The sequence below is a fragment of the Emydura macquarii genome, unplaced genomic scaffold (genome assembly GCF_026122565.2).
Source record: "Emydura macquarii macquarii isolate MOO-44397 ecotype Brisbane River unplaced genomic scaffold, CSIRO-AGI_Emac_v2 contig_3517, whole genome shotgun sequence".
Taxonomy (NCBI): Eukaryota; Metazoa; Chordata; order Testudines; family Chelidae; genus Emydura; species Emydura macquarii.
Window position 1 is genome coordinate 9,970,697 of NW_027133654.1, and position 23,304 is coordinate 9,994,000.

Consider the following 23,304-nt stretch of genomic DNA (forward strand, 5'->3'; position numbering starts at 1 on the left):
TGGGAAATTACTGCCTAGGAAGGAGTACTGCTGAAAAGGACCTGGGGATTATAGGGCATCACAAACTAAATATGAGTAAACAATGTAATACTGCTGCAAAAAAAGCGAACATCATTCTGGGATGTATTAGCAGGAGTGTTTTAAGCAAGATAGGAAAAGCAATTCTTCCACTCTACTCAATACTGATAAGGCCTCAATTGGGGTACTGTGTCTAGTTCAGAAAGATGTAGGCAAATTGGAAAAAATCCAGAATAGAGCAACAAAAATGGTTAAAGTCCTTGTAGAAAACATGTCCTATAAGGCCAGATTGAAAAAGTGGGTTTGTTTAGTCTGGAGAAGAGAAGACTGAGGGAGGACACAATAACAGTCTTCAAGTACATAAAAGGTTATTATAAAGAGGAGGGTGATAAGCTGTTCTCCTTAGCCACTGAGGAAAGGACAAGAAGCAATGGGCTTAAATTGCAGCAAGGGAGATTTAGGTTGGACATTAAGGAAAACTTTCTAACTGTCAGGGTAGTTAAGCACTGGAACAAATTACCTCAGGAAATTGTGGAATCTCCATCATTGGAGATTTTTAAGAACAAGTTAGACAAACACCTGTCAGGGATGATCTAGGTAATATTTAATCCTGTCTCACTTCATGGGACTGGACTAGATAACATATCAAGGTCCCTTCCAGGCCTACATTTCTATGATTCTATGATAATGTACATCAGATATAACCAACCCAGTCATTAAACATTTGACTTTACTTCATTTCCATACAGCAACTGGGTTGTTTAAAATGCTGTAGTAGGAGGGCCAGTTTTTCAGTTGGTGTAAATTGGCTTATTTCCCCTGACTACAGTGGTGCTATGCTCAGTTACACCCAGCTGAGAAGATGGCCCAGCGTCTCTAGATAGGACTTGTTTGAGGGCTTGTTTTATATTTTGCTATTTCTGTTAAATCAGTGGTTCTCATACAGTGATCTGTGGAATACCAGTGCTCCAAGCACGCATTGCTGGTAACCCATACAAAGAAACATTTTGAGACCCATACGTGGGGTGGCTGAAGTGTCAGAAGGGGAGGTGGGTCAGTGAGACAGTCTCTCTTATGAAGTAGTCAGTGGAATGAAAAGGCTGTGAGAAATGACTGAGTTAATATGTATGCAGTGTTGTCGTTGCCGTGTCGGTCCCAGGATATTCGAGACCAGGTGGGTGAGGTCCTGAAGAAGAGCTCTGTGTAAGCTTGAAAGCTTGTCTCTCTCACCAACAGAAGTTGGTCCAATAAAAGATATTATCTCACCCACCTTGTCTCTCTGAATTAATATGTAACATTTTGTTAAACAAGGGCCATGTTGTCCCCTACATGGGCTATTCCTGCAAAGTTCCTCTGAGTTTCCACTTGTGGAGTTCGCACAGAATTCTTCTTCTCTTGAAGACAGAGTTTCTCTCTCTGCCTTCCTCTCCCAACAACAACAATGGGGGTGGCTGGGGGTTTGGCTCTCAGAAGCAGCATATCTTGTGGTAGCAAAGGCCTATCTTTGCAGTGTTGGGTCCTGTGCCCCTGCAGTGGTCCTGGCCCTACCCAGCCGTTGATAGTATAACTCCCACTCTCCTCAGGCTACTGCACCCTAGGGCTCCCATCCTCCCCCAAGAGGAATTTCCGTAAGGACTATGAGTATGTTAATGCTAACATTAAGGATCTAGACATTTCCTTGTTCTGCACATTTTTTATTTAATAAATATACTCATTGTTACAGCCCCAGAACTAACATAGAGTGTAAGTTTGTTTGAAAACAGACAATCACCCAAGGCCCGGTCTACACTGCCAGCAGTCGTCAACGGGAAATACATAAGCTACATACTACTGTACTTTGCATATCTCCCGTCAACTTACTTACGTTCCCTTCCCACGGCGTCTCCACTGCACTGTGTCAACAGGAGATGCCCTACGGTTGACACAGCCTTACTCTTTTCGGGGCGGGGGTGGATTTCTTGCGGCAGCCGGAGAGCACTTCTGGGATCGATTGAGCGGGTCTCCACTGCCAGCTCAATCAATGCTGCTGCATCAATCCGTGCAGCACTGGCAATGTAGACATACCTCAAATCTCCAAAAAGAATTATACTGAGAAAGATAGCTATATAATTTAAGAAGCTGGGATTATTTTGCAGTCAGTCTCAAAATAGTGCTAATTCTACTGTGGAATCCAATTTATGTTAATTAATTACCAAGATACTCTGTTGATTACCATATTTGCAAATTAGTTGTTAGGCAAACATAACACACACAAAAACAGACAAGGATAATACAGACCTAAATGTAGATTACTAACTTATTTTGATGAGCTATTTGCTTTTATTTTTGGTGGTATTTTTTAGATGCTAGTGGACATACTGTCACATATTTGTAAAGATAATGAAATCTTACAAGAATGAGTTCTCTCTGTGACACTTTTCTGTTAAATCTGTGCTGAGAAATGGGGTGAGATAGACAAGATTTTTCTTTGTTTTTTAAAAGGATCAGATTTCTTGGTTAGCAAAGTGAAAATTAGTGAAGTTCTACTGTATGTTCCTGGAACATATTTATGGTGCAATGGACACGTTATTTAAAAGTATATGGTGTGTGTGTGTGTGTGTAAATGTATTATCAATATGGATATTGATTAAATGAATTGGGGCTCAGCAGAGATGGCTACCATTACATTGGCATTTAGGTGGTAGAAAGTTATTGAAGCCCCAAACCATGGAGTATGAAGTGGTTGTGCAATGTACATGTATATTTGTTATTTTCACTTTCTAATGTTGACATACATGTTACATAGTTGGTCACTACTTTGATCTGTAAATCTGGCTCAGGTCTTCAGTAACCCAAAATCGTTACCATCTAATGGCTATTCATTGGCCCTCTGTAAAATGGTCTTGAGCCAGTCTCACGTGGACAAGGACTTTTGCAAAGCCTCTCACCACAACTGACACCTTTGCTAGCAATCTCAGCACAGGTGCCAAGGTCTATACGGGGATAGGGACTGAGGTACAACCTCACCACTAAGAGATCAACCCAGGACAGGATTGAGGCAGATTGGCAGAGCCATGTCGGGAAGTTTCCATTGCCACTACCCAAGGTGTACCTGTTTTGTGCATACACAGAGGGTTTCAGTCTCCCGGGCAGTTAATCTGGCACCTTTCACAAATACTAATTCACTAAAAAAAGTGTAGAAAATAAACAAACAAAGGTTAGCCATGCCCCCTCAAAACCATAGTTAACCATAATGGTCAGACAGGACAGTAGGGCTGTATTTTCTTTTCCCTGACCTCAAAGACTCTCCAAACAAAGTGGAAATAAATCTGCTATGCCAGATGGGAACTTAAGGCATGTTTGGGCACAGCAAATAATGGGCTCAGCTGAGGGTGTGCAAGGGAAGTGAGGAGGAATGAGCCTCACACCCTTTGCACCCCTGCACAGAGGTTGATCATAATCCTTTGGGTGAAATGCAGGCACTGTTCTCTACTAGACTCCCCATGGGTTCCAGCTGTCTGAAAAGAGATGGGGGAACCATGTGAGGCAAAGCAATGGCAAGCTGCACCCCTTGAAAAGGTAACAGAGCTGCTGCTGCAGTGTGCACTCCTTAGGATCCTGTAAGAGCAATTCTGTCTCAATGAGGAAAAATAAAAAAAATCCACCACTGGGTCACTTTATTTTAGTCACATCTCTGTAGGAGCTGAGCATTCTAAAAATACGCAGTAGCAGGGTGAGAAGGAGGGGGTGTCAAAGGAAAGACAAAGGGATGAAGAGCTTGCGAAACTTGGATTTGCACTGGCCTCCATTTCTCAAGTATAAAGAGTGTGTTGTCAGGGTTCTTGTGCATTTTACAGCCATGAAGTTTGCTCCAGACTCCACCCCTTCTGGCAGAATCGTGCTGCAAAGTCAAGGCTTTATTTCTTTTAAAGTATGTTTGTTCCTCTTATAGTGGTAAATTAACCAGCCTAAACCTGTAAAGCTCTGGGAGATGTGAAGTGCCCAGTTGGTGTCTGTATGTTAACTCGGAAACTTAAAGATGACTATTTAAATGCCAGCATTGTTAACTATTGTATTTCATTCTTTAGCAGGGAGAGTTTGTGTGTTTATTCCCAAACAGCCTCCCATACTTCCCTGGATGTCAAATGTGCCAACTTATCCCTATCCAGCTGCCCAAACCTCTTTGTTCTCCCCTGAAACTTTGAGTGTTGTCCATACAAAAATCTGTGGCACAATGAAAACAAAAATGTGGAGTCAGTGTAAACTAAGTGTTATAGCAAAATAAATAGCACATGGTCTACAGAACTGATTTATTGTCTATTTTCTGTTTAATTAATTAAAACCCTCAAATGAAATTAAATGAAAGTTAGAATGAATTCCGATTAAATTGCAGTGGAATTTCCCATGTGATGCGTGGAATACATGGGGCTTTGTATAAAATGTGTAAAGACTGTGCAGTTGTTATTTCTATATAGCATTATGAAGGCCCTTAGCAATGCAATATGGGTAAAGAGCTCACTGTCTAAGTATGAGAACAACAGGAGGAGATGATGACAGTGGGAGATGTAGGATGAAGAAGAAGACAATATAACTGCATTCCTTTGGGAGTGTAATGCATGGATCTTGAGGGGACAATGTGAGGAGTATTTAAGGTAGGACTCCTACGGAAGCCAATGGGAGTCAATGACTTCAATAGAAACAGAGTAAAGGCAATGTTGAGTGCTTTTGGAAATCCCATCGTACCTTCAATGTGCAATGGCTGCAAAGGCCTCTAGCTGGAGATTGTAAATATAGGTATTGAATTGACACAGGTACAGTACTGTAATACATTTACAGTAAGCGAGAGCTCTATATTGTAGCTGTTGAGTGGCACTTGGTTCTGTGCTCCTTCTCTGATATACATGTTACTCTATATTGTTATTTTTTTCCAACTAATGGCTATTTTTTTTAAAAATTAGAAATTAAATTGTAGTACACCTAAATTAGTAGAAAAGCTTGTCAAAATTTTCCACACACACTTTTTGTTGAAAATGGCCTTTTTTCACGAATGAAACTTTTTACAAGAAATGGTCGTCATCAAAATGTTCTGGGTTTTGCAAAAAATTTTCCACATTGTTCTTTACCAACATTTTTACAATATCATTTTCAAAATTGTTATCAACATTTTTCATTCACCAAGAGCCACATTGCCTTACGGGGTAAAGGAAAAACCATTTTGATCAAAATTTCTGTTACCATTTCAGGGGGGAGAAAATAGTAGAACATTTGTGTGAATAATGGAAAGTGGGTCGATTTTGAACTGTGCAAGATGGAAACAACCTTGAAATGTTTCACTAAACAGTTTTCCTGTTTTTGACCAGCAGTAATTAACTGTGAATATATGTCCAGTGACCGTCTGAGGCAGGATAAAGGCATGTTAGTCAGGGGAAACATGAGTTAGCTTCTGTTTCTGCTTCCTAAACTGTACTTGCTCTTTGGATTAATCAACTGCCTCAGCTGCTAGGTCCTCAACCTTTAGGGCCTCATCAAAAGATAAACCAATGGGAGTCTTTCCATTGACATTAGTGAACTTTGGATCAGGCACCTAGTGCCATCAGTTTCATCACCATCACGACATTAGTTAAAAACAAAGAATAATTTTAAAAAGAACATGCTGATAAGACCCAAGGTTTTTGAAGACCATGTAACGTAATGTCAAAACATTGTTTAGGCATATGATGTTTTACCACTTTAGAGCAAAAACAATATTATTGTTTTATTTTGTTTTAAAGTAAGGCAAAGAGTGGAAAGTTGTCATCATTTTCGGCTGCCTGGCCTGCACTATTGGCTTTTTTCTCTTGGTAGAATTAGTGGTGGGCTGCTGGCTGTATGTTTCTCTGAAGCACAACAAGGTGAAGGGTAAAAGAGGGTGGCAAAGAGAAGAATTTATAGTTAACAGTAAGTGGAAAGAAAGTCAGAAACAATTGAATGACGACCTGTCTGCTTAGATAAACAACCTGCCAAGAGTCTCTCTCTGCTTGGTTTGATGTTAGACAAAAGGTTGCTTTCAACCTTTTCTTCTCTTTGTGGTTTTAATTCTCTGACAGGTTCCATAAACATTAATCCATAAGGTGTTTAAAATTTTGTGCCTTACCAAAGATTTGTGTTTGTTCTGTGGATTCTATTTATTTCTGTGGAGTGACTATGGCATGAGAAGGAAGATTCTTGCTTTTGAAGTATAAACACTGGCCCACATGAGAGAGAGAAAGAGAGACTTACACTAAATATTTAGCCAACGATTGGTTTCCACTGGGAGAATAACGTCCTTTGGAATGGAAGAGACATAGAAAAAAGAAAGGGAAAAAAGCATTCAAGACTTATTTCCTCTGAAAAAATAGGAACCACTATCTGTAACTGGCACCTTGTCTCCCTCAGATCATTTAGTCCTCTCTGTGTTCACAACAGATCTCATCAGCTGTTCTGTGTCACTGCTTCAGAGGAAGTCCACAGCCATCTCTTAGCCTGTGAGTGTAGGCTATCCCTCTAAGGGGGCCAGATAATTTCATGGTTTAAGAGGAGTGCATGACTCAGCAACTATCTCAGATACTTGTCAAATGTCCAGTTCAGATTGTCTTATATCAGTGGTTCTCAAACTGTGGTCCATAGATCCCTGGTGGGCTGCATGGAACCTGATGGTTGTCTGAAGGGAGCTGTTGGTTATATTGCTCAGTCTCCTCTTTGCTTCTGGCTGTTAAATTCCATTAAAATAAGCTTAAAATATATTAAATGATCTCCTAATATTTTTCCATGTAAATCATTGCCACATGCATATGATTGATAGGGGGAGGAGAAGAGGCTCTGGTGATCTGGCATGGAAAGGGAGATGACTGGAGACAATAGCTCTGATAAGATGTGGTGATCCACGCAATGGTGTACACTAGAAACTTTTGCTGGAATAGCAATGTCAGGTAGAGATGTGACTCTGGCATTTTTATATAGGCAAAAAACCCTAGTGTAGACAGTTTATATGGGCAAAAAAATCCTTTTGCTGGTATAGCTTATTTCATTTTGGGAACTGGTGTAAACTACAGTAGCCAATGTAGTCTTTTTGCCAGTATAAACTGTGTGTCCACTGGGGGATGTTGGGAGGAAATTGCTGGCATAGCTCTCTACCAGCAAACGGAGTTGTTGAAATAACCTTTTTTTTTTTTTTTTTTTTTTTTTTTTTTTTTTTTTTTTTTTTTTTTTTTTTTGGTGTTTTGGCAGTTCCAAAAAGATTTTTCAAAAATTATTTTGAGGTGAACAAAACAATTTTTTAAATAAAATTGAAGAACATTTCAAAACCAAAAGTTTTGAATTGAAAAATCAAAACATTTCATTTTGAAAATATCAAAGCAAACCATTTTAGTTTTTTTTTTTAATTGAAAAAAATTGGCAAATTCAACACAAATTCATGAAATGTTTTGATTGACCCGAATCTGCATTTGTTGCCAAAAAAGAGTTGTGGTTGAGAATTTTTGCTCAGGTTTACCAGTAAACTCTTTGTAGTGTTGACTGGGTCTTTGAAAGACTTTGAGAACACCTGGCTTACACACAAGAAGTTTTATACCCAATTTTTCAGAAACAGAGAAAACCTTAAAAATAAGATGTGTAAATGCGTTACACACCTAGATTAATGCTCTGGGAGAGTTGGGCTGATGGTAAAGTTAATTACAGAGGCAAACCATGCAACAAAATAAATCATCTTACAGACCCTTTTGCAGCCAGCTGCTCCCATCTGCAACCAGTATCCAAATGACAGTTCAGAAAGAGAGAAACAAATTCTGCTCTCCATTATCCCTCTCGATCACATTGACTGAGAGTGTAACTGAGAGCAGAATTTGGCCCAAGATTGTATGGTCCTGCTCTTTAACTCATAGGTTTTCCTTCTTTCATGTGGAGATATCTGCCTTCACGCAAGATGATTTCCCCTTAAATTAAAGAACATATTCTCTTTCTGATATCAGCTACTGCTGAACAAGGTCTCTTCTGTTTACAAAGAGATGTGGCTATTTGAATAGATTGTATCCTTTGGAAATACTCATTTCCCCTAAATTTTGAACAGAGGTCTATCACTCACTCTGTTCAAGAGCTTGTGACGCTAAACAATATCTTTATAGAACTATTGTTATTACTCAGGTAACATTTATTCCTTGCCAAAGCACTCAGGGCTCTGTACAACCCAAAGGAAAATAAATACAATACACAAAGAATACATACAGTTTAATGGAAACATAATAAAATACAAACAGAGAAACAATTAAATGGCTATTCTGGAAAAAAAAAATGAAAAAAGTTTTATAAGGCGGAGGGATGAAATGATGGGAAAAAAGTTCAGTGCTACTGATCTTTCCAGTAGGAAAAGTGTGATTGCATGCTGATCCAATGGTGGGATGTTTTATTTTGGTAAGTGACAGGGGAGACTACAATCCAATCAGCACAATGATCAAGGAGAAGCTCTTGAATGGTCAAAGACTAGAGTCAACACCAAGGTCTTTAAAACCCAATCGTGATGTTCTAAAAGCCAATCCACCACTTTATAAGAAGCCACTGTAAAGAATATTGCAGCAGCTATGATATAATCATGGAAGTACAAAAGAGCAAGAAAATATGTCATTGTATGTAGTCTGAACATAGCTACAGGGGACAGCGCTGCCTTGCAAATAGTGAATTACAATGGCCGAGCCTCTTGGTCATGAGGATACATGTTGCTATATCGATGTATCAAGTGAAAACAGAGTCACAAATGGCGCAACTGGAAAAGAACGTTTGTATTGTAGTCCCCGTGAAAGGCTTGTGTAAGCTTTGTCCCAACAGCAGCAGCATCTGTGAGATACATCAGCATCTTCAATATCAAATCATGAAGAGGATACCAAACAGCGAACTGCTGCATACAGATACGACAGTGTCTTGTACCTTTGAGGATCATTCAGTTGTTTGTGGCCTCACGCTGGCCCTTGTTACTCCTTTATGCTATTCTATGCAGTTGCTTACTCCTGACTCTGCCTCACTAGAAGGCAAAACTTAGCTTCTCTCTCTGAGAAACCTGTAAGCGACTGGCTCTAAGACCCATTTCCAACAGCTGTTATGCAGCCATATGGAAAGAATTAAAAATGTGAGGTAGAAATGAACACTTTTCTACAAATACTCTGGAAAGCATCCCCAGACTGGCAAAGCTGACTTTCCTATGCTGGTAACATGGCTTTTTTCTCTCAAACCTAATGCTGTCTCCTCCTTTTTGTAGCAAAAAGACAAATCTTATTCTTTCTGAAATATCCATGTCAATTGTGTCATTTCTTTCCATCCCAAAAGGCATGAATCTAAGGGAATGTTCTCTGGGACTATACATTCCCTCTAGACCAGTGGTTCTCAAAGCAGGGGTGGGTCCCCCTGGGGGAGGTGGGTGCAAGACGGATCATGGGGGGACGTGGAGCGGGGGACAGAGCCGGTCCAGCTCCATGCTCCCCAGAGACGGAAGCAGTCTCTGTCGCCCACCTCCTGCAGCAGCAGCAGCCCCCTGCCACTGCCAGGCACGCTCCCCGTGCTGCTGCTGCCCTTGCACTGCTGCTGCAGCTGCTGCCCCCGCTTCCTGCGCTCCTGCCAGTGCTCTCTGCTCCCCGCTGCTACTGCTCTCCGCATTGCTGCTGCCGCGCTCCCTGCTTCCCGCGCTGTAGGCCCTGTTTTTTTCCTGAAAGGGGAGGACGATTGTTAGGGCCTACTGCGTGGGAAGCGCCCCCAAATAATCATGCTCCCCTTTCCCCCAAACCCCCCCCTTTCAGGAAAAAAACAGGGCCTACAGTGCAGGAAGCGCTCCCCTGTTTTTTCTGAAAGGGCCACCCTCCTTTCAGAAGGAGGAAAGGGGGGGGACACGATTGTTAGACAAAATTCCATGGGGGGGCTCCATTTAAAAAGTTTGAGAACCACTGCTCTAGTCTATGCTATTGCCTCACTTCCTTCTCCCTTTGGTATGCTTAGTCATCAGTGGTTTCTTGTCAGGCTAACTACCATGCTAACAAAGGAAAGTCCTTCGCAGGCAGACTAGATAGCGAAAACCGAGGACTGAAGAGTAACTGCAATGGTACTGTTCAGTCTGCTACCTCTGGCAGCTTTAAGATCTTATATTTTGAAACCTACTTTACACTCCTAGAGATGGCAGAAATTCCAGGTTTTTGAGGTCAGAGCCAGATTTGGGGGCTCTGTAATCACAGTCTCCTGCCACCTCCTCTCTCATTTTGGGAACTAGAAATATCAAGAATCATTTCAGCTTTTTGTCTAAGTTCCTTGCCCTTCTCTTTGTGAAGCTAGCCTTACAAATGTAAACTGGCTGGTAGAGTGGAAAAATTTGTCCCTAATTTCTCTGAAAGATTATGGATTATTTCCACTCCCACCTGCAGCTGCCCAGAGCCAGCCTTTAAGGTCCATACAACCAATCATCACTGGCCCCATGGCAGATTTGTGATTGTGATGGCAGTTTCGCCCAGTTAGTTGTGGTGGTTCTGAAAGCTCCTTCCCAGACAGCGTGTCTCCTGAGTGGACAATGTGATCCCTGGCCACAAAGAGTCAGAATGGTTTAGTGGACTAAGCACAGAACTGAGAACAAAGCCCAGCTCCTCAAAGGTATGTAAGTACCTAACTTCCACTGATTTCAACTGGTTAGGCACCTAAATATCTTTGAGGATCTGGGCCCAAGAGAGTTCTATAAACAGCCCTGTCTCTGATACTGACTCTCCTCCGTGGTATTAGTCAGATCATGTAACATTTCTCAGTTTTCTCTTCTCTGCAATGGTAATAATACTGTGTACTTGTCTCTTAGGGGCATTCTTCTGATCACTTAGGTAATATATATAAAGTTCTGTATAACAGCTAAAATTCAGTAGAGTGCAGGCACTTCTCTCCAGTGACAGAGGAACTCTGACTCCCAGAACTCAAGCTTCTTTGGACAATTGTCCATTCAAAACTTTTTAAAATGGTGGCAGCTAAGACCAGATCCCAGCACAAGAAGCTGGGCTTCACTTTTCCTGAAGCAGGAAGCTTGAGGCTGCCTCAAGGCTCCAGTCCTCACCTCCTCCAACTTCTTTTCATGGTAAAAGGAATTTCTCAGATAACTACAGTGATGAACATTGTGTATAAAACTAAATGCGCATAACAGATAAAATAAGTCAGTGAGTTTGTGGGTGCCCCAATGCATCACCTTGCTAACCATAAATCTTCAGACCCTTTGTACAGGTGTGTCATCCCCGTGGACGGGAGCTATTTATGTTCTGAGGGAAGAGAGAGCAAAATATTGTTTCAAAATCCCACCCATAGAGAGAGAGCCTGGCTCTGTTTGCAGTGACAACATCCATTTGTAGTGCCAGCATATTGGGAGAAATCAGCTCCTAAAATCTCAACAATATGACTGTTAGCAAATATATTTTAGAGAATGTGTACAGACTATGAAAACATGCTAACATTCCCTTTTCTGTCACTTCAGGAGGCCTGTACCTAGTAACTAAGGCCTTCTGGTTAAACACCCTGATTTGCAATGGGAACAGCATGTTGGAAAGTCACTGGGACTCTGAGCAGGAATAGGGGTCCTCTTGTATGTTTCATAGAATCATAGAAATGTAGGGCTGGAAGGGACCTCAGGAAGTCATCAAGTCCAGCCCTCTGTGCTGTGGCAGGACCCAGTAAACCTAGATGATCCTTGACAGGTGTTTGTCCAACCTGTTTTTAAAAACCGCCAGGGACAGAGGGATTCCACAACTTCCCTTGGAAACCTATTCCAGAACTTAATGACCCTTATCATTAGAAAGTTTGTCCTAATATCTAACCTAAATCTCCCTTGCCATAGATTAAACTGATTACTTCTTGTCCTACCTTCAGTGGACATGGAGAACAATTGATCATCATCTTTATAGCAGCTCTTAACATATTTGAAGACTGTTTTCAGGTTCCCCATCTTCTTTTCTCAAGACTAAACAAGCCCAGTTTTTTTTTAAACTTTCCTCATTGAAGGATTGGAGCCTAAAGGTTCTGAATGTATAATCTTAAATATTTTATCTAAAATGTAGAAAACAAAATACATGGTCACATGTTGGTGTCATAAAGGTTTACTGGGATCGATTTTGGGATGACCTGCATGACTCATTCATGGCTTCGCCATTCATCAGAACTATTCGGACAATGAAAATTCATGGTGTGTAAAGTCCTTTAATCCATAACACACACTGATATAAATATTAGGGCTCGCCAGAAAATAAGAATTTCATTTGATGAAAAATGAATTTTCAACATTTGATTGTATTCCATTGTGGAAGGAAACAAAAAGCTTTTGGGGGGAAAATGAGGGAGAGAGAGACCCAGTCCGGAATTGCCAATAACTCAGAAGTTAGAGTACTCACCTGGGTTGCTCTGAATCAGGCAGAGCAGGGACTTAAATGTGGGTCTCCCACAACTCAGGTGAGTACCTGGGGTTGCGGTAGGTCTCTCTCCCGCTCTCTCTGGTTTTAACCAGAAATTCCATCCTGTAGCCAAGACAACTTCCTGAAAAATTGTTTGTTGAAACTGATATGTTTCTGCAAAATTTCAGTTTCAATGAATCAGCATTTTCTGAGGGGAAAAATGTTTGCTGAAAAGTTCTTGACCAGCTCTTGGATAAATGGATGGATGCAAGCAAGCAAGCAAGCATCTGGCTGAAGATGCTGGCTGAAATCGAGCCCAGACCAGATGGAGGTGATGATAAGAAAAGGAAAACATTTGTCATCTCCAAGGTCAAATGTTTCAATGCTCTGTACATGGGAATGAATGGGATGGATTTTCTTGCACTGCTACAAACACATCACCCCAGTGATCTGGATACGGCATTGTCCCCCAGTGTAATTCTTGATTAAATTCAAAGTCCTGGTCTTGATCTAAAAAACCTTCAAGGTCCTGGACTCAAGCTAACTCAAGGGACACCTCTCCTTCTGTGATAATTGTGGTCATCAAGACCAATGAAATTGTCAACAATGAAGGTGAGATTTTTAAGTGCAGCAGACCTCATTCCCAGTGGCTGGCCCACAACAATGGGGCCTCCTGCCACTGGATATTAAAATTGTATCAAATCTTGATGCCTTCAGGCTGCACTATAAGAAACATCTCATCTCCATAGTTTTCCTACCATAATACCAGTCCATCCTCTCTGTAGGCCTAGATAGATAAGAGGTGCGGTGGGAGAAGAGGAGTGAAAGGAAGAAGATTAAAAAAATACTGCTAAAACAATAGATGATGCTGGAGGAAAGTGAGGACATAATTTTCTTACTGCATTCTCAGATTAGGAGGAAGAAACAAGAGGCACAAATCAAATGATCAGATTTCACTATTACATTTATGATAAGGTACTCAGATACTACAGTTGGTTAGATTGCTACAAATAAATAGGTCACAGACACTAAATATAGTCTTTTACTTGAAAAATTAAGATCTTTTTGTCTGTGGGTGTCAATTTTCAGTTTGCATGTCCTAGGGCTATTGGGCATTTTTACTTTACAGCTGGAAATACTGTGGAATGAAGAATACCTGCAGAGACAGATATATAGTTGTCCGTATACACAGACTGGTAGTCCACTTTTGCATCCTCCAGAGCTCAGAGGTACTTTTTACAGAACACTGGTTTGTTCATCTCCCATTGTTTTACATCTCTCGCAACAAAACTTAAACATAACAAAGAAAAAAATAGGAAATAACGGACAAGTGTTCACTTCTGAAACATATATGTTGATTCAAAATGATATTTAAAAGATTGTGGTGATCTCTGAAACAATCCAAAAGGTTAGATAAGTCAACATCCTCTATATTCAATTATTTAATACCTCATCAATAATACACTCCTACTTGAAACTGGACATCAAATTTCATACAAGGAAGGATGCTGCAATATTTGAAAGCATTTGGGTTTGGTTTAATGGGCTATTTGAATCTTTTCATGTTTTGTTGCTTTACCTTTTGTTCTTTTGGTTTTGTGTTGTAGGTTGCATCCTTCCTTGTCATGGCACATTTTGTACATGGTTTATTAATACTTCTTTCTTTCTTTCTTTGTTAATGAAGCCTGGGTTCCACAGCGGATTTTGGAACTGCTGAAAAGTGCATGGAGCTTTTGAGCGCTGTTAAAGTTTCAATGGGTTTGTTCATATGATCACGGATCAATTTGGAAACCAAATGTTGGCAACCCCACTACTTTATTTTATTCCACAAGAGGACACCTTACTCTCACAGGTAGCTCCACTGAAATCAATGAGACTATGTGCGTTTGGCCTAGCATATATTTCATAGTTCCTGAAAGTGTCAGCTAATAACCTAAAGTGTAACTGCTCATTGGAGCTGCATGAAATCATCAACTTATTCATGAAAAAAAAATCTGAATTTGATAGGATTTTGTGAACATATGAGATTTTGGACTTGAACAAAGTTTTTCCATTTCTACCAAAAAGTGCAATGGCTTTTTGGCAAAAAACCCTGTCATTTTTAATACAAAAAAGGTGGTCACCTGTAAAGACTTAAGATTTTGAGAAAAAATGTATGTGCTACTGAGGGGAGGTAAAACAGTGAAATGGGTTTTTTTTACAAACTGGTGAATTATCACTGACTTCATCACTGAAGTAAATGTTTTCCAGCCTGCTATCATAAACATACCAAAATTGGTCTGAATTTTTACAAACTGTCTAAAACCCAATCCTGTACCCACTGAAGTCCATGAGAAGCTCCTATTGGTGGGAGCTAATCAGGAAATGTCAATTATTTTTCTTGGGACATTTTTTTTAAATGTATTTCCTGTGAAATGTTCCTATTTCATCAATGAAAAATCAAAACTGAAAAAAAAATTGGAGGGGAAGGATTTGAAAGCCAAACATTTAAAACACATACAGACAGGCCAACATATATGTATATATACAAACATATGTAAACAAAATATCAACCAAACTGAAAAATTTCCCACAAAAATTTTCAATTTGGCCAAAAAGCCATTTTCAATCTGGGAAAAAAAAATTCAGACAAATATATTTCAAGCAGCTTTACTGTGGACGTGTATGGTGCAAGATTGGTTCTGTGAGCCAATAAAAACCCTGTACAATGAAAACTGTCAACAAGTGTGTCAACATGACCCCACCACTTCTCATTCTGATTGTTGGATAACACGTTTCTGGGATTTTGTCATTTTCTGTCAGAGGGCAATTGTTTTCTAACACGGGCAGCATGTTCAGTAGTTAAACAAACTGGCAGTCAAAACTCTTGGGTTCTGTGCCCATTTCCCTTCTGTTGCTGGCAATGTACATGATGCTGGACAAGTAACTCAATTTATCCATGTGATAAATGGATACGTTATCTACCTCAAAGGAACGTTGTGAGGATTGATTACTTAACGTTTGTAAAGTGCTTTTGAGGTGCTTGTTTAGGCCTTTATTTAAGTGCAAAGTTTCATTATGGGGATGCAGTGGAGATGCCTTATACATTTATTATCATTTGTACCGCAGTAGCCTAAAGGGTTAAAGTCACACCTGGGCCCCATTGTGCAATACATATGTGACAGCTGCCATTTTGGTCAACACACCTGGGGGTGAACCGGCGACCTCCGGCGCTAAAAGCATGCATTGCTACAGCATGAATTAAGCAATTGAATTGCCATAGGTGGGGGCTGTAACAACTCATATCCTCTGTGGATTGGCACAGCCGGCAACATGTAACACACATTCACCATGAGTTACACACATGTGACAGAGACAGACAAACACAGTAAGAGTTGGTCATGCCCCAAAGAGCTTAACAAAAGGTAGAGAAAGGAGGCATTTTGAAAATGTCTTTCAAGTTATTGTGGGATTTTTTTTAACTGAACCTTGACTATCCATTTCTCAGATTCCAATTTTTCCAAATAATTCCCCTATTTGAATGATTTTTTTTTTAGTGAAAGGTTTTTTACAGTTTTATTTCCATCTTACTGAAGAGGTGATTTTGGAATTACTCCTGTGGTTTCAGGTGGTTGTGTGTAATCATTTTGCTCCAGGCAGCATTTGTTGTAAAGGCACTGAATGTAACAGGGAAGGGCTGGTCCTGGGCGGCAACATTGGGCGATTAGCTCATTTGCTCAATATTGATTATATAGCTTCCTAAAATGCCACAGCCTCTGCAATCTTTTTTGCCCTTCTATCTAATGTTACTGATCATGATGGATATTTTTCCTCTGACAGATGAGTCTTGAAAAGTGCAAGAACTATGCTATCTGCTGATACCACACTGTCAGTTCTAACTATTCCTCACATTTGCTATTGACTTTGGGAATACATATTTGATACATGCAGAGCCAGGGACTGGAATCTTTTGAGCAATAGCTTGAGGGAGAAAGGGAAACCTGTCACTGCTGTGAACAGTGGAATAGGAAGAAACACAGGGAGCGACTCCTTTGCCACCAACAATCCACAATGTGACATGCCTTGCACAAGTCAAAACTTCTGAAAGCAAAGCTTTGTCTTATCAAAGGTGATAACATCTTACTGACAAACTATACAAGCGTGGGCCTGGGCCAGAGACTGAGTAGCAGATCACTGACCTGTTAACCTATGTGATCGTTTTACTCCAGGACCCAAAAGGATGATTGCAGACAGGCCCTTTGCCCAAGAAAGGCAGTAGGGTCACTGCTGCCTCACTTCCTTTTCACCACTATTTCTATCATAGCCTCTGTGGACTTGACTTCAGTGGGATTCACATGCTTTAAGTTAAGCATATACTTAAGTGTTTCACTGGAACGGACCACAGCGTTCAGCTGCTTGCAGGATCTAATTCTGTGTGAGCAAGGAGTGCTCTGAGCAGCTGCTCTGTATCCCCCTAATGTTGCTGCTGAGAAGAACCTTCCTATCTGCTTGCCATCTCACTACATAGGCGAAGAGAGTCATTCTGGCTTCTCCCTGCCAGTCAGTGAGCAGTACTGCCAACCCCAAGCGCTCAGAAATCATGAGCCAACCAGCCTCTCCCCTCTACCCCCCAAATCATGAGATTAACTTAAAAATATGAGCTGTGTTTTGAAGAGCTTCTTTTTATTCCCTTGGGTTTTGTTCACGAAAACTGTGAGTCTCATATATTCACCAGAATCCAGGAGTTGGCAATATCGAATGAGAGGACACCACTGGCTCTGTCTGGAGATGTAGTTAGCTGGCGATCCTCTTTGTGGTCATGGACAGAGAACGAGGGACTGGGGTTTTGGCCGATTGCAGAAAACAGGGGTAATAACTATATCTACCCCCACTGGGTACATTTTTCAAGGCAGTGTAAAGACTTGAAGTGTTGGGTGTTATTACTAAACTGCATGGCAGTAACAGAATTGAACTGAAGGACACTGTCAAGGGTGCCCTCCTCTGCTAAGCACACCTACACCTAAAGAGAGGATCATTGCACTCCCATCTCAAATTGTGGCCTCTACTAAATGATCTAGCCACCACTAACCTACAGGCACAGGAGTTTTCAAAAAGTGCTACAGATATTAAAGAACGCTGTTCATACATTCATGTATTTTGACCCAGCCAAGCTCATCCAACTTTACAGCAAGAATGAGCAAACCCAGAGAAGTTCTTAACATTACATTAAATTAGAAGCTCTAGATCAGTGGTTCTCAACCTTTCCAGACTACTGTACCCCTTTCAGGAGGCTGATTTGTCTTTCCTATCCCAAGTTTCATCTCATTTAAAAACTACTTGCTTACAAAATCAGACATAAAAATACAAAAGTGTCACAGCTCACTATTACTGAAAAATTGCTTACCTTCTCATTTTTACCATATAATTATAAAATAGAGCATGACTCCCAGGTTAAGAAACACTGATACAGTATATAGAGCAGTAAAAACAAGCCATTGTCTGTATGAAATTTTAGTTTGTACTGAGTTTGCTAGTACTTTTCATGTAGCCTGTTCTAAATAGACAAATATCTAGACGAGCTGATGTACCCCCTGGAAGACCTTTGCGTATTCCCAGGGGTACGTGTAGCCCTGATTGAGAACCACTGTTCTAGATGCTTTGGAGCACGTTAAACCTTTCAGAGTTTTCTTAAGGGTTATATACATATTTTACTAAGTAAACAGATTACTTAGCTTCTTATGGTATGAAAACAAAACCTTAAAAGATGCCCTTATATATACATTAAAAAACTAAACATGTCAATATGTGACACATGCAATCTCCATGATACCAGGCTTAAAAAAAATAATAGAGAGACTGCAAAATGGCTGCTTATCGTTCCTATGAAAATGAGACTTAAAAGTAACTGAATTGATTTATTTTAATTATGAAAAGAGATGTTTAACATGAATTCTTGACTTTTATGAAAAAACTCAAAATTGTAATATATTTTGAATATTTAAAGCACTATATATTAATGCTAAGTGTTATTATTTATTATTAGAAACTAAGGGGGAAAGCACATTTTGTCTTAGTCACTGCTAGAGACAGGATATTTGACTAGTTGAATAAATGGCCAGGTCTGGTATGACAACTCCCATGTAGACTTTACATGCAAGCAAATTAAATAATAGAAAATGCTGCAAATTACTGCAAAGATGTTAAACAGGAGGCGTCAAAAGGAGCAAAATCAAGAAGTCCAAGAGACAGTTTAATGATCTTTAATGTCTTGTCTTCTCCTATCTCACACTGAGCAACAGCCCTTCCTCCTGTTTTCACTCTTACAATCACCAATAGTGTCACAATTTTATTTGGATAGCTTTGTGCTCAAGACTAACTGCAGGGCTCTGAAACATTTGGCAGGCTTTAAAATCCTCAGATATTCTTTCAGGCGCTAATTGAAGTCAAGGTAACCATTGTACATACACATGATTCTCTGTGCTGAACAGCAAAAAGTTGGTTAGTGTTGTGCCCCTTTACGCCTTGCCCTGATGTCTTCCATGCTTTGCATAGCACTGAGCACACTTGTGATACTAGCAATAATAAAAAATGATTAACTGCAGATGCTGGTGAATTCATACAAGCAGCAATTTCTATTCCTGTTTTAAGAAAGATAAAAACAAAGCAAGCATGGTTGCATTTTTTCAGTCTCATGGCAAGTAGCCAGTGCTGCCTTTGGTGTCACAAAGTATAGGAGCCCATGCCATGAGCTAATTAAGGGCCTGATCCAAAGCCAATGGGAAGACTGCCATTGATCTTGGAGAGTTTTGAATCAGGCCTTATAACTATAAATTTAAACATGAATGCAGTCATGGTAACCGTGAGAGGAGACTGTGAAACTAAATGATTGTATTATTGCTTTATGAGTTATTTAATAGGCACCATTTCAAGGATGTCTATTTTATACATCTGGGCTATTTTAATTCTTCCCACTAGGTGTGCTGCTGTGAATAGTGCACATGGTATACTGCTGTGAGTATGCATTTTAAGCCTCTGGTACCACTCACTGACTGATAAAGAGGTCAAAGGGGGAGTCTGAGTGATGACAGTGGAAAGAAATATTCCAGAAGAGGTCTTATAAAAGGCTGTGAACTGTGGAAGTTCACTCTCCCACTGTCACCATCTATTAATGGGATCATCAATAAAACAGCATCTAGGTATATCAAACTTAGTCTGTAAGTTACATTAACCATTGTGTTGCACCAGTAATGAATTTCCCAGAGGAAGGAATGATGAGCACCTTGTGCTGTAGTAGAGGAATATTCCTGCAGAGCATTAAATTCCCTCCACTCTATCTTGCAAGGGATAGAGAGAAGAGAGAGATGGCAGATACCCTTCTAAAGCTTTCACTCCTCAGGAACTCCCCCCCCATTCCATTATGTGCCAGTCTTCTCTGTTCCTAATGTTAAGTGCTGTAACCAATTGTTTTGTCTCTCCTGCCTCAGGAGTCAAAGTTCTAAACAAAGCAGATGGGAAATCATCTGCAAATTTGCAGATATGTTCTTTTATAACTAACTAGCAGAGCATGGATTTTTAATTGCAAGTTCATTTGTACAATTTGCACTTCTCAATTTGTACCAAGCTGATTATAAAATTACCCAACACATCTGAACAGCCAATTTCAGATTTTACAATGGAATGTGCAATTTCAAAATTCACTCGCAGTGAACATTCAGGCTAAAAATTTGCAAATTTCATCAAACTCTCAAGTGACAAAATGGCAGAGACAAAAGGGCCATTAAATGACCGAGTTGAAATTTGTTGTCAGATTCAAATGAATATTTGAAGATATTTGTTCCATTATTTGCTCCAGGTCTAAAATTGATAATACATCAAGTCACCAAATGATAGTACAGTCTCTAAACTGTGTAGATATTAAGAAGTGATTTGGGAACTGGAGGGGACCTTCCAGATCACTGTGTCCAGTCCCTGCTATCACAGGCAACCCTGTCATATAATTTGAATGAAGAGAGGTTGGCCATTTGCCAAACAAGGAGAAGGAGGGAAAGACGAGTACATGGTAGAAGGTCCAAAGATAAGAGATGGGACAAGGATACAGAAGGGACATCATGGAAGAAGCATAGAGATCGGGAGTGAGAAACTCTCTATGGTTGTAATAGAGATATTTGGACACTTGTATACATTAGAGAAGTCCACTGAATTCAATACTGTTACGATCCCTGTGTATCAGCCCCACAGTTTCTTTCCTAGTCCTGTCCCATAGACTCCAACATTGATGAGCTGGATGAAAATGTAAAATTTGAAAAGGGTTGTAAGAAAATTACATTTGGAACTTGTTTGACCAGCTACAACTGGATTCCCTCTTGGTGGGTATAAAAAACCTATTAATATGTTTAAAATTCCAGAATATAAGAGCTGGAAGAATAATGCAAAAATCTTCTATAACTGATGTGAAATGCATTCACTTTGGCTAAGCTCCTGAAATTTTTGCATTCCCCTTAAATATTGCAAGCCTTTCCTTAAACATTCAAGGAATCAAGTTTTACTGGTATAAATGTTGAGAGAAAGTGAATTTTAAAGTTGTCTGTGTGAATATTCTCACACAGGCTGAATTATAAATTTGCACATGCAACAATTCACACAGGAAGTGAGAATTAGGGAATGAAATAATACCATGTGACTTAAATACCCAGTAACAAGTAGGCAATACCGCTCAAATTTTGAATGGAAACAATGAAGCCATAGAATAAAACGTTCAGAAAGATATTCTGCAAATTACATTTATCACTGAGGAACCTGTGATCTTCTTGTGAAAATTTTAGAAACAGGGAGAAAAAAAAAGTTTAATGCATCAAATAAACTCTTTACTGTGAAGTATTAGCTCACTTCTACAAACAATTAGAGCTGGTCAAAAACAGGGGAGAAGACTAAGCAAAACTGTTTTCAAGGGTTCCCACTCCTTTATTTTGATTGTAGTTTCAAAACTCAAGCTTTCATCAAAAATGAAGGTGCACATACTGCAAGGGGATGGAGGGGAGTACAAGATCAATCACATCAGGAAGCTGTGCCACGGACCAGGTATGTTCTGTGACTCCTCCTTCCCCATTTGGTATAATGCGACAAGCAGACGCACTGGGTGGCACTTGAATGGGGGGAGCAGAGGACAGCCAAATGGCCAAACATGCCTCTGACAGGCAATGGAGTCTCTGTGCATTTTACCAGAGAGGAAGAATTGGGATTGAATGGGAAGAACTGGAATTAGTGGTAGCATGTGGCATTTCTCTTTGCGTGTCTCATTAGCTTATTGACATCATTCCCTCTAGACTTGCACCCTTAGTGTGCTAGGAGAAGGGGAAGGCCTCAGAAGGGAGAGGCCTGCTCTGTGTCAGTTTCACCAATCTTTGGCAAAAGAGGTTCAAATAGATCAAAATAGGAGTGTGGAGGTGACTGGTTTCGGTGGTTGTGCTAGATGTTGTCATGGGTGTTGAGGTCTTGAAGTGAATATCATTGCATTGTCTTGTGCGAAGGGAAGTGGTATGGGATAGAGAGTGGAGTCAAGGAAATGTGTCTGAAGGGAGTCTGTGTCCCTCAAAAGCCATCCAAACAATAGTATGGGTGTTTTTGTGAATACAGACTATGGAGCTGAATGGAGGACAACACTGGAGCTCTCATCCACACTTCCCATTGTGGAAAGCCAAGATAGGGGGCAGAGCTAATATTGTCATTCTACCATTGCCATTCTAGCTCTGATAGGCAAAATGAGAGCAGGGTCCCCTTTTACCCCAGGAAAGAAGGGGAGTCACGGGTGGCAGGTTCTACTTCTTTTCCCCCAAGAGGAAAAGCCAGCAGGAGAATAGAAAAATGAATGTAGATAGGGGAGTCCACCTTGGACGTTTCTTCTCTACATGCTGTTGGAAAGGCTTGTAGCCCCCTAAGATAAACTCCACAGGGGGGTTGTTGAGCATGCTAAGGCCCAGAGTGCCACTTAACATGGAAATGAAGAACATACTTCCAGGAATGACTCTAACAGCTATTTCCCACAGCCAGGCACCTGCTTCCCCTTCTGATCCCAGCTCTGATTCTCCCACCTCATGAGCTGTCATTTCACCAGCCATTGAAGAGGCAGAAGGTGAGGGAGCTCTCCTGAAGTCACCCAAGCTGGAGAGAAGAGGAGGGGAACTCGTTCCTCAGCATGTGGGGGGTAGGGGGCTGCCAAGGGCTGTGCCCTTACACATGCTCCCTCTTGCTTTAGTCCTTGCTCAGCACCTTTGGTTTGGTGCCTGTTGTAAAAGCAACAGGCTTTTGTGAGGTCACTGGCTCAGCTCCTCTATCTGACTGGGCTGATACCAAGGGAGAGGCCTCTGTGACACTGGGTCAACATCTCTTGCTCTAGCTGGTTCGGCTAAAACCAAAGCAAGACACAGGCCTTTCTGAAGTTATTAGTTCAGAACTTCCAGCTTGCTGGGCTGCTGTCACATAACAGCAGGAAAGATGGGGTGGCTTGTCCATCATCAGTGCTTACAGTAGCTCAAAATAGGATGTCCACCATTCTTGTCTGTGTGTCTCACCATGGTTGTTGATGTCATGTTGGGAGGCATCTATGTTGTCCCGTTAACCTCTGTGTAGCAGTCAGAATGAGCTTTTGGGAATATGAGTGGCCAGAGTTATTGTTTTAGTGCATGCTTATGTAATACCGAGAGACCCTGATCAGTGTCAGCCAGAACAACCTAGAACCTCGAGAGCTTAATGCATGAGCCAAAGGATACATATCTCTATCCAAGGCTGTAGCAGACTCCTCAATCTCTAGCTGGTCTATATGCTACTAGAGGGGGACAGAGTACCACACCAAGCAGGCCTGGGTTTCACTTAAACAAGACTCAAAACATTTCAGGGTTTGGAAATAGGAGGGGGCCTAGGAGCAGGAGAA

The 23,304-nt window shown here is 40.7% G+C and overlaps 1 protein-coding gene across 1 annotated transcript in view; it reads right to left on the reverse strand.

The window, feature by feature from the left end:
- Positions 1-13,668: 13,668 nt before the first annotated feature.
- LOC137145209 (sulfotransferase 6B1-like) overlaps positions 13,669-23,304 on the reverse strand; it is a 29,440-nt gene continuing 19,804 nt past the window's right edge. The window contains exon 7 of the mRNA XM_067535898.1: positions 13,669-13,688. Coding sequence (XP_067391999.1) covers positions 13,669-13,688 — 20 coding nt within the window. The remainder of the gene's footprint in view (positions 13,689-23,304) is intronic.